At 43.2% G+C, this 12267-nt stretch overlaps 1 protein-coding gene across 1 annotated transcript; it reads left to right on the top strand.

Moving 5' to 3' along the window:
• Positions 1 to 1541: 1541 nt before the first annotated feature.
• Positions 1542 to 5665, top strand: rpl12 (ribosomal protein L12). Its single transcript, XM_082534951.1, has 6 exons — positions 1542 to 1708; positions 3627 to 3700; positions 4129 to 4227; positions 4387 to 4468; positions 4553 to 4639; positions 5018 to 5665. Exons 1-6 carry the CDS (start codon positions 1672 to 1674, stop codon positions 5134 to 5136), a joined length of 498 nt encoding a protein of 165 aa, XP_082391077.1. The 5' UTR covers positions 1542 to 1671; the 3' UTR covers positions 5137 to 5665.
• Positions 5666 to 12267: the final 6602 nt, after the last annotated feature.

Genomic DNA, 12267 nt, shown 5'->3' with positions numbered 1-12267 from the left:
ACTGTATAGTCAACCATGCTGCACATGCATCACTGGCCCAATCATCAAATAAGCTAATTTACATCATGGAGCCCTGCTCTCAAAACTGACATAGATGTAACTGTCTGTGAAACTGGATTTAAGAAAAAAGTACTTAAAGTTTGTTTTTTTAAAAGCATGTTTAGCACCAACTCCTGTCGTCTGTGGATTTGGTTTTCTCAGAGACGTCCTCCACCCATTTAATCAGGAGCTGTCAGTATTTACTCCCACACAGCAGATATCTGCAGGTTATATATTACAGATACATCTTAAAAATTAGACTACTGTGAAAGAGTTAAATATTTTGGTCACTTATTTCAGAAAGTGAATGAATAAAGGATATTTCAAACAGAAATGTCAGGCTTCTGAAAAGTACGTCCATTTCTGTCTTGATGCATGCTCAGTCATCCAGACAAGTAAAGAAAAGTCCCAGAAAGTTGATTCTGTTCATCTGGACGTTTTCAGTGGGAGAAACGTTTCGTCATCATCCAGGTGAGTCTTCAGTCTCAGCTGACTGCAGGTTTCCAACTTTAAAAACAGGACATTTGCACAATAACTGAAACCAGCCCACTGAATGAACACTGGGCTGTGAGATCAGTTCCTTGATCGTTAATATGCAAATTTTCATGGCCATTGATCAAAGACATTCATCAATGGCCATGAGTACCGTGGGGAATGGCTGCAATCACAGCATTGTAAGTTATATCCTGTCACGCACTCCAGATGTGAGGAGTAACGTGTGATTCGTAAAAATAAGGTGCGTTTGGTCTGCACAGGATAATAACCTGGGTTGTTGTTGTTATTTAAACATTTCTCTGCTTGTTTTTAAAGGAAATCCCATCTGATTTCTGTCATCATTTACTGTATTTGTCTTTATTGTTTTAGATGAAGTACTGATTAAACTGAATACCAACATTTTACTTCGTTTTTATTGTAAGAACATGAACATACAGTGTATATTTGCATGATAAACTGGCTGTGTATTGTGCTTCTGGCACGCCACTGTGTGCCTTATTTGATTGTGAAAAACTCCATGATGTAAATTAGCATTTAAATTTGCCATGAGTAGCGTTTCATTTTTCTTCATACAACAGACGGTGTGTATTTCTGTGTCTCTGTGCTGTTTACAAAAATTCTCTTTATGAAAGATCCTCAGGCTGAGACTGGGAGCAGATCACATCAGAAAGAGCTTCCGGTGTAAATGTATTTACGTCCAATGTAATTTTTTTTCTAGTAAAATACAGTTAAATATAATATATATCACTGATGTAATTTATGCATTTATTATTTGAAGCTATATTAATTCAAATTTCATGGAGTACGCTCGTCTTTTCAGATGTCTTTTTATTTATTTATTTATTGTTCAAATAAATCCACTAAAGTTTTAGAAATGATTTTAGCGATTTAGTTATTGGCTAAAGTAAGTCTTAAACCACGCCCACATGGCGTTTCGTCATACGTCTCAACGCGAACTGCGACACATGTTCTCGCGGGACTTGGCTGAAGTATAAACTCCTCCGCAGCCGCCGGTCTTCCTTTCTCTTTCTCCCCTTTAGAGGTGAAGGTGCAACAGTTATCGGTCGTCCCGAAGCCGGGTTCATCCGACACCCTCACCAACCAAGCTGAACTGAGCTCAACCTCCACAGCAGCAAAATGCCGCCCAAATTCGACCCCAACGAGATTAAAATTGGTATGTTTTGAATGTAATAAAAGCAGACGCTTTTTCACAGCCGGGATGGAGTCGCTCTCTGCCGTCTGCCTCCGCCTGCCTGGCGGCCTGCACACGGCGCTCACAAAATGGTAAAGATGGGACACGAAACGCGACGAAGAAACTCAGTTTAGGCTTTTGTTGATGTTTGTAGAATTAATGATGCCAATTGAGTAAAATATGTCAGGTCGGAGGCAGGTGTAGAGGGTAGTGTAGTGGGTAACGTGCTGACCCACGTGCAGCTAATGCTAACGTAGCAACTAATGCTAACGTTAGCCACAGTTAATTACCTTACAAATCGCTGAAGTACATTTATGAGGAAACCGTTAGTCTTCTAAAGGGTGTTAATGCAATATGGAGACCATGTTTGGACAGCTTTTAGCGATGAATAATGACGTAGTTATAACAATTGTTATGATGCTAATTTTGGGATTGCGTCAAACACTTGACGCAATGCTGCGGTTAAATCCTTTTGTACGTGAGAGCATGTACTGCTATTACAGTATTAGTGCAAACTCAATAGAGTTAGCATGTAAACTTGTAATCTTTTAAGCCTTAAAACTACATTTCTCCAGTGGAAAGTGTAGTTTGATCAACGTGGCACAATATGGAGCTAATTTTTTTCCTAATGTGCCCCCACCCCAAGGGCTTCAGTGGGGTAAAAAGCATCCTAAAACATGTCAAAGATAGAACTGCTGAATTGACACTTATGGTTGGAGGTTACTTATGATGGGACTCTTACAGGTCCAGCTGCTGTTTATTCCTTTCAAATTCCTGATCTGCAAAAACTAAGTTGGCTAAAGCAGGTGAAGGTTTGGAAAGTAGTGTAATTTGTTGACATGTTGTGTAATTCAAAATATTGTTATATCTAGGCTTTTTATGTTGAGTGTTGGTTATGTTTGCCAGCGACATGTGGGCGAAGGAAAATGGAGGGAGTGTGAGGGTCAGCTGTTGGTACAGATGGTTCAGCTCCTGTTAATCCTCATTAGATGAGAATTTTGGGGAAGCATCAGGTGTTGTCTGATCACTTAACCTCTAGGAGAACAGCTGTTTCACAGCTTCAGATGCAGCCATCTGGCTCAGGACTTGGGTTGAGGTCATCGCTTACAGTTGGGCTGTGAATGCAGGAGTGCATTTTGGCCAGTGGGTTCCTGTCTTACCCTTTATGACGGCCAAATGTGATCCATCACTACTGCGTTACCTACAACCAGGAAGCTTTAGTGTCGTGCAGATATCTGACTAATAAATGCACATCAGTTGCTACTGTAAAGGTTTCAGCCCACCTGAAATGAGATGTTTGAAGTACGAGCGCAGCTGCTGTGAGTTTAGTCAGCACAGAACTGCAGGAATTCACCAGTTTGGTCACTACCATGTCATGTTTGAGATTTCTGTGATGCAGAGAAGAACAATCAGTCACTTCATAAGTGTTTGGCATTTATTGGCCAAAAAAACCACGTAAAGTCGGTATTTACAGTGGTGACCTTTTTTCTTTCAGTTCACTGGCGTTCATTTGGCTCAGAAGCTGATATTCATATCAGCTTCTGAGCCAAATCCTGGTTTCAGAGCTCTGTCTGTGCCTCGTTGTTTTAAAATGAGCACTTTTAGGGCTTCTGCTCATTTACTGTTGTTTTAAAGACTGGCAATGCTGAAAGTCCAACTTCTTCCGAGATCCAAGACCATTTTCTGTCATGGATTCAAAAGGATCACAGAGTGGCTCCAAAATGATTAAACTAACATTTCCGGACAGGCAGAATTCCACAAACTGAGATCGGCTTCATTTGATCAGCGCGGGTGGTGTCTTAACATGTAGCTTTAGTTAGCGGTTTTATTCTGAAGCTTCAGAAATGACAGTTTTCTGTCTGTGTGCAAAGGCTTTAATGCAGTCTGTCATTTCTTTCAGTGTACATGAGGTGCACAGGAGGAGAAGTCGGCGCCACCTCAGCCCTGGCCCCCAAAATCGGACCTCTGGGTCTGGTGAGTATCAGAAAATGTGTGATTTGGATCAAAGCAGCCTCCCGCCACTATGCCCGTCTGTCCCAGTGACTGAGTATAATCCAGTGGAGGCTCAGATTGACCCAGCTTTAGGAAACAGGGCGGCCCAAAACCGATGGACCGCTCTGTGCCGAAAAGTCTGGAACAAACTGAGACTCTGTTCCTGTTCTCAGCATGTTTGATCGTTTCAGTTTGGTTTTTATTGGTTTCAGCGTGACTGTGACAGCACTTAAGTGTTTGTTTTGCTGGTCAAATACATCTGTCAGTGACAGGGAAATCACGGCTTTAAAGATGTGTGCACAACTGTCAATATTTGCAGTCGCCTCCCACAACAGACTGTTTTAAGACAGGAAGTCCCCTCTGTCGTACCTGAGTGACTTACAGAGCGCCTCTCTCTCTCCTCACTCCAGTCTCCCAAGAAAGTGGGTGACGACATCGCCAAGGCCACCGGTGACTGGAAGGGCCTGAGGATCACTGTGAAGCTGACCATCCAGAACAGGCAGGCAGCGGTGAGTTAACCAGCGCCACCTGCAGACACACAGGCCTCGTGTGTGTGTGTGTGTGTCTGTGGTGATTGGTGTGTGTCTGTGGTGATTGGTGTGTGTCTGTGGTGATTGGTGTGTGTCTGTGGGTTTAAAGTTTCAGTGGATGCCGTTTGTGTTGAACAGATCGAGGTGGTTCCCTCTGCGTCGGCTCTGATCATCAAAGCCCTGAAGGAGCCTCCTCGTGACAGGAAGAAGGTCAAGAACAGTGAGTGTCTCTGAACGCACGGACCGAACGCGCTCGGCTTGCTCAGGTGCTTTTTGCTCACCATAAACTCTTTTAATCTTCCAGTTAAGCACAGCGGCAGCGTGACCTTCGATGAGATCGTGGGCATCGCTCGCGTCATGAGGCCTCGCTCCATCGCCCGGGAGCTCTCCGGTAAGACCTCACAGGGAAACCTGGGTTTTTCAGGGCTGTTGATTGGCTCCTCTCCCTGACCGTCTGCTCAGCCTCCCGCCACTATGCCCGTCTGTCCCAGTGACTGAGTATAATCCAGTGGAGGCTCAGATTGACCCGGCTTTAGGAAACAGGGCGGCCCAAAAACCGATGGACCGCTCTGTGCCGAAAAGTCTGGAACACAAACTAAAGTAAATCAAAGATGGCCGACTCTTGGCGCCGTCCAGGCTCAATGTTAAAAACCCGTCTCTGGGAAATGAGCCTCAAGTGTTGTTTCTAAACCTGCTGCCTGATGTTAAATATCTGTTAGTCTTTCATGTGTTTCTATTCTGGCTCATGATCATTTTTATTCCTCATCAGGAACCATCAAGGAGATCCTGGGAACCGCTCAGTCTGTGGGATGCACCATCGATGGCCGCCATCCCCATGATGTCATCGATGACATCAACAGCGGCAAAGTTGAGTGCCCATCTGAGTGAACAGGACACTGTTCCAAAAAAATAAAGGTTTTAAAAAAAACAAAAGGACTTGGACCATTTTTCCTTCTCCCAGTTTAAATAAAAGATGTCGACAGCGTTTCAGCATCTCTGATGGAACGTCGGGTTTTCAGCACCTTGGAGCCAAAATCGAGATGAATATTTGTTTAAATTTTAGTATTTATCCTTTATTGATCGAGTGACGTTAACACTGAGTTTTTCTGTATCCGAAATACAAAAAGCTTGGAAAGCGAAGCTCGTAATTCCGGGCTTCCTGCCAGTGCCGGTGGTCTCGCAGCGTTGGTGGCAGAGAAACACTCGGCAGAGGACGGACTTCACGAACAAACCGCTTTAAACTGCTGTCAATGTCTGTCTGGATAAGTGAGGCTGTCCGCTGAGCGTCTGTTGCTCAGTTTGAACATCGAAGTACTTTTAATGAAGAAAAAAAACCTGCATGTTACAGATTTACAGCAGCTCAGCAGACTCCGCCTGTTTGTGCGCATCAGATTAAAATGCAAATTGTTGGATCAGCTGACTGTTGTCATGTGGTGCTTCAGAGTCTGTCCAGTATCAGATGTGGTGACTCCACATGAACATTAGCTTTAAACTGGTGTAAATGTGCCAAATCAAACATGCTGCGCTGCTGTGGGCAGGTGAGCCCCTGACCTCCACAGCTGTCAGATACCACAGCGTGAGTATCTGTGATCAGAGTGGAAGTACTTGTGTCTTTAAGCTTTAACGATGAATAAATACCTCTGAGGTTGGGAAGAAAATGTCCTGCAGTGATGCAGGCGTTGAAACTGCTTGTGAAGGCTCCTACAAAGGCCTCGGTCTCATTTCTAGTGTAAATGACAAATCTGAACAGCGCAAACACCCAAAAAAGGATTTGAGTATTTGGCGCCCCCGTGTGGTGTCATCGGTTTAAAATCAAGTATGGAGCATTTCAAAATAAGAGAAATCAACACCAGGGTAGTTTAAAAAAAAAAAAAAAAAAAAAATCAGTTGGCTAATGCAACAAACCTAGGAAAAGTAAAAACAAACTTCATACAATAACTTCTGTATCAGTGAACTGTAGAAAAGTTGCTGGAGTTAAAATGTTAAAGTTACGTCTTCCATATAAAGTTTCTGGGGGTGACAAATAAGTCTAGTGGAAAACACAATTTCTGTCTTTATACATATTTTTTCTTTCCTGTGGGGTTTGTGTACACGTGCTGTGCAGAAGTGGAGGAAGTCGATGTGAAGGTTCCTTTTCTCCCTGATTATTTTTTCCCCTGTGACAACGTTTTGGAAACATTTATGAAATTCACACTGATCATTTGTCCTTCAATTTAAAACACACACACACATTTCTCAGTTTGGAAATCTGATATTTTCTGTTTTTTCAATAAACATCTGTTAGGTAAATGATGATAACCTGAGCTCAGCGCACATTTATATTCAGAAGGAGAAACACTTTCAAACCTTGGAAACTTTAACTAATAGAATTAGTTTCTGGTCAGCCTGTAACCTAGTTTTACACTAAAGTCTGGGCCTCTCTCATATAAACCAATAATAATCAGCATATAAGCATTTAAGATTATATATTTATTACCTAACAAAACGCTTGGATGGCAACAGGAGCAAAAACTGCATCACCAACCTCTCATAGGGCGCGTTGGAGCCGTGCTGTTAGTTCTGGATGGACGTGCACGTAACTGCTGAAGCCCTGCTGCTCAGCGTTTGTCAGTTTTCACCTGCAGAGGCTGCTGCTTGATCCAGATCCGCTGATTGATGAGAGAACCTTGAGCCATGTAGGCATAATTGATCTGATCATCTCTGTGGGTTTACCGGCTATTAAAACACAAACTCGGCTGACCTCAGCTCACGCCACAGTCACGACGCTGCGTCGGTTTAGCGCCGTGATGGCAGACGCTTACATCAGTGAGTGAAGCCCAGCTCCAGCCGAGTCTGTGTGCTGCTCTCCTGTTGGGAAGGCTTCATTATAAAGACTGCAGTCCAATTACGCTGAGCCCAGTGGCGTGTCTAGAAAATTTTTGTTGGGGGGGCCAGGTAGGGGCACAGATTTGGAGAAGGGTGGCAGATTTAATTGGCAGATAATGTTTTAAAAAAAAAAAATTCTACCAACCATTAACCATAATTCAATAATCCTATAAACCTAATAACCAAATGCACTTTTAACTCTTATTAGAATGAGATTTTAACCACTACGGTGCAAAGTTTTTAGATACTGCGTTGATAAAGTACAAGAGATACAATCAGTGCTTTGTCAGTGTTTACTCAGCATTCAAGGACATCAATATTTGCATAGCATTTTTACTGACATGTAGTGCACATATGTTTTGGGCAAAAACATTTTTGAATATTAAAATACGAACATTTGTAACAAACAATTGACAAATTAGCCAATGCAAAACTTTATCTGCCTGTTAAAAAAAGAAGATAATCTTCTCACAAACTGGTGTTGATTTTGAAACAGGAAAAAAGTGGAGAAACAACTGAAAAGACTAACATTTGAATAAAACCTGAAAGCAAGTAAATACTTTCTATGCTGCCTTATGGTAAACTTTGGTAATATTGATAAAGAACAACACTGGCTGATGATGAAATCCAGTCAGCTGGCATGGTGACACTGCCAGTATAACCTGCAGGGCTGGACTGGGACAGAAAATCGGGCATTTTGACTACTGACCGGCCCACCAGGTAGTAAAGCCATAAAGACTTTGAATGAAAACAAATGCTGTGGTGACAGTGATGTACAGTCTTGTTGGTATATGTATGATTTCTATACATTTTACGTCAGATAAAAACTTTGGTTGTAAGATTTAGATAATTATTTAATAAAAGCGAGATATTTTAAATGAGAATAAGAAAGAAAAGTATGTCTTTGTGCCCCCCTCTCCCTGTTAATGCCCTACATGCCCCCCTGGCAACACTTTGCTAGACCCGCCCCTGCACAGTTACCAGCTGTCAGCTACATAAAAAAGGATCCTGGTGTTATTTGTCTCTCAGAAACAGTTCATAACTTCAACTCATTCATGTCACCTAAAAGGTAAACCTGTTTCTCCATCACCTGTTCAGCTCTGATGATCCAGTAAGGACATCTCCTGGTTTCATGTTTCCTTCTCACCACATATCTAAACAGACATCATGACCAGCAGCTTTACAGCTGTGGCTCCAGCAAACATCAGCTGATACTAGAAATTAATATTAAATACATTCTAACAACAGCTGATCAAGCTTAAACGTGCTGCTGTTGTTTAGCGCGACATCTGCTGGTTTCCTGTTTCTGGCGCAAAGTGGGCGATAAATAAACAAGAGAGACGATCAGCTGATCATTGATCAGTTTCATGATTGAAGTAGCAACAGGAGAGGGAGGGGAGAGGATGAGAGGAGGAGAGGCAGCTGTGCAGCGTAAAGACAGAATAAATCCAGCTTTGTGTCTTTTTCCATTCTAGCTAAAGTCCGGGACAAACTGCGTCTCTTCTCAGCTCAATACGAAACGTGTAATATTTTCTCTGAATGAGGGACCATCCCATTTTTTTAAGGAGCCGTTGGCAACTCTACTAACCTTATGAATAAAATAAAGTTCACTATCAGTAACATCATAGCACCACCCAGCTGTATAAAAACTCCGTCAAGCTGGCTAGAACGCAGTATGAGTTATTGCAACTGACAGTAAAAAGTCAGCAACATGAAAATAAACTCCACCTAAACTTAGTTTATATCTGACCCAGATAGACTGCAGGTCATAACTTCTTACCTGAAGTTCAGTTCACCTGACACTCGGACTGGCGGCTGCTTCGGGGCTCTCCTCCTGCCTCCCCTTCCCTCATCCACCTGCTGCCTCTGTGGAAGCCCCGCCATAGCCACCACCAAACAACGGAGTTATTTCTACACATCGACCTGCATCTGGCCAATCCACCACCTCTCATTGTTCATGCCGTTACAAAAAAATAAAAAATAAGTCAAATAAGCCCGATGGCCAGTCCAGCTATGTTAACCTGCAACCAAATCTGCAGCTCCATACAGCAATGTTACGACTTAGATTATATCTTATAACTCATAACTCTTATGTTAGCTGCCCTCAGTAGCATACTGTCTGAAATATTCCACGGCTGCAATAATTCTTTAAGTGTTATTTTTTCCTTGGTATTCTAATTTCACCGAAGTTTACTAAACTCAACAAACTTAATATTACTTACCGGGACATTTATTCTGTCCTCATTTTCTTTCACCGAAAAATTGTTTCCTGCAGTTCTTTCGTGCTTGGCTCTCCTACCTTTGCTAACGTGATGCACATAGCACAGAAGGATGCTGCATTCACTTACACTCGGATATCTGAGCTTCACCGTGAAAACATAATCGGACATTTGATATTTGATTGAATTTTATTGTTTTGCCTTTGGGGTGGCACCTGGGGTGGCCAGTCTGGTTGGGGGGGTGGCCTGTGCCCCCCCAGGCCACCCCGCTGGACACGCCATTGGCTGAGCCCGAGGCAGCGGCCTGTGCTGCAGGCCGGCTCAAATGAAGATAAATTGGTTGTAAAAGATTTAACCAAACACAGTGAAGACAGAACAGCAGGAAAGTACAAGTCAGTCTAGACTCGGCTCTGCAGTCCCAGCCGCTGTGACAGCGCCGAGAGCTTCCAGACTGCCTAATAACTGTGACGCGTCTGTGCGGAAGGATGGTCTGTTTTTGCTGCTGTCACAAATATATCAAAACACAGTGAATGCAACACTTTAAGAGTCAAAACACGGCAATTATCCACTCTGTTCCTGCAAACACACACTCAGGGAGATATTATATGGGACACGGTGCAGGTTTTAAAGGAGCAAACACAAACTTTAATTTACACACAGTATCTTTCAAAGACTGTATAAAGAGGTGGGCGTGGCCATGTCAGCCAATGGTTTGGGAAGTAACCTGATGACCAGATCCACAGTTAAGGTAACCTGTTCTGCTTCCTATTAACCAGAGTAGAGACGCTGGCCTCAGGTCAGCAAATGAAGAGTGGATGGAGATAAAATAAGATAAAAGCACAAATGATGACGTCATCAGGAGCCTGCGCGCTTCATGCCCCAAATAATAATGGAAGATGCCATAAAGTCCCTAAAACTCACTGGAAAAAACATCTAAAACAGGAAGCATACCTGTTTATCGAGCAGCTTAGAAGTCGCTGCCTGAACCATGTGAGTGTTTATGTGAGGGCGGGCACTTTAGAGAAAGTCCTGGCAGGCGATTGGATGAACCATCAGCTTGTATCACGGTTCTTTGAAGGAGACGTGAAAAGAAGAAGAGATTTGCTCCGTTTGTTCTGCATCCAGCTTCGTGCCTGAACTGTACTCACAAATCACACGTCAGCTTTGAGATTATGGTCACTTTCCTTTGATACGCGGTAGAGGAGAGCACCAGATCCATCCTCCTAACCCTGAAGCTTCAGGATCTGGAAGGGAAGCCTTGAATGAGCTGCTTTAAAACGCATTTCTTTTTTATGGCCAGCAGGGGGCGACTCCTGTTACTTTGCTCCGTGGGCTCAGCAAACTTGTTTCAGATGAGTTTATCGTTTCAATCGTGTGTTTCAAGCCTTTTTTTTTTTAGCTGAACGTGAAGCTTATTTAGTAAATTATGGGGGTTGGGCAGGTATGCTTATCAGTCTTGTCAGTCACAGGATGTTGGCCAGTGAGTGTGAAAAGCACAGAGTCTGTGAATCGCTGCCGTTCTGATTCAGCACTTCATTCATTTCAAAATGATTTTTAATCTCAGTAAAAATTTTCCTGGTTGCAAAGGTGGAACAGTAAATTCATTAGTAGCTCTCACCGACTGCGTTTGTTGGCAGCGTCCGGGTCAGCTCTGTTTGGGCGGCGAGCTTCACCTGAGAGCTTTACCTGTTCCTGCCTTTTGAGCCAGTGTTTGCAAAGTGCTGACTCTTCTTCTGCCCAAGCAACAGAAAAAAATCTTATTCACATTTCCTCAGAGGTGAGAAGTACAAATACTTCATTACTTCAGCAGAATATCCAGGTACCTGTACTTTACTTGACTGTGCTTACTTTGCTAAAAAAATAAATAAATCTGTACTTTCTACTCTTTTCTCATTCATGTGGAATGCAGGCAGCAGCAAACAGAGCCATCTGTGCTTCTACAGAAGTGAAGAATATGATGCGTGCTTTTCCATCACTGCACCACCGAGGGGCAGCAGAGAGCTTCTGGTGGCTCACACTCAGCCCTGTGCCTGTTTCTTACATGCACATACATCCCATGTAAACATTCTCTACACAAGCACGTCACTTTAAATGAATCTTATAAAAAATTTGCATTTAATAGCAAAGTTAAAAAACACTGAGCTGTCAAGAGCTGGATAAGAGCTGGAAGGATGGGTTGAAATCCACTCTGACTGAAATGTAACTGAATATTTATTTAAGAGAAGTCAGCATAAAAAGCTCGTTATGCAGACAGAAGATCCCGACATATTCAAACAGACTGCATTTACTGCAGCCGCCTCGCCGTGGAGACATGAAAGAGAGCCGAGGGAGTCGGAGGCGAGCGTGGATGAACTCGCCGTGAACTCTCTCATCTTTCCACCGCCTTCTGAGCGAACGACAGAACTCAGGGAGGAGGAGGAGGTCTGAGGTGCCCACGTTTGATCTCTTTACATTGTGGCTCATTGATTCATCTCCACCGCAGAAAACACGTGGCTGTGTTTCTTATTTTGTGATCTAACAGGTGGAACATAAAAGATCAACATAAGACGCTGCTGAGATAAAGTGCGTCAGTCTCACGGGCGCGTTACAATTCAATTTTATTTATACAGCCAAATCACAACAACAGTCGCCTCAAGGTGCTTTATATTGTAAGGTCGACCCTACAATAACACATACAGAGAAAAACCCAACAATCATATGACCCTATGAGCAGCACTTTGGCGACAGTGGGAAGGAAAAACTCCGTTTTAACAGGAAGAAACCTCCGGCAGAACCAGGCTCAGGGAGGGGCGGGGCCATCCGCTGTGATTGGTTGGGGTGAGAGAAGGAAGACAGTGAGAACCTGTATAATCACACACTCATATCACAGATGAAGAGCTCAGCAGTGTCATTTCCGCTTTTTTTTCCTTCTGCTTCATATGTTTCACATGTGGCA

Source organism: Aulonocara stuartgranti (assembly GCF_965226115.1).
Source record: "Aulonocara stuartgranti genome assembly, chromosome: 1".
Lineage (NCBI taxonomy): Eukaryota > Metazoa > Chordata > Actinopteri > Cichliformes > Cichlidae > Aulonocara > Aulonocara stuartgranti.
The sequence above is the reverse complement of the archived record's forward strand: the minus strand, read 5'-3'. Positions and strand labels throughout refer to the sequence as shown.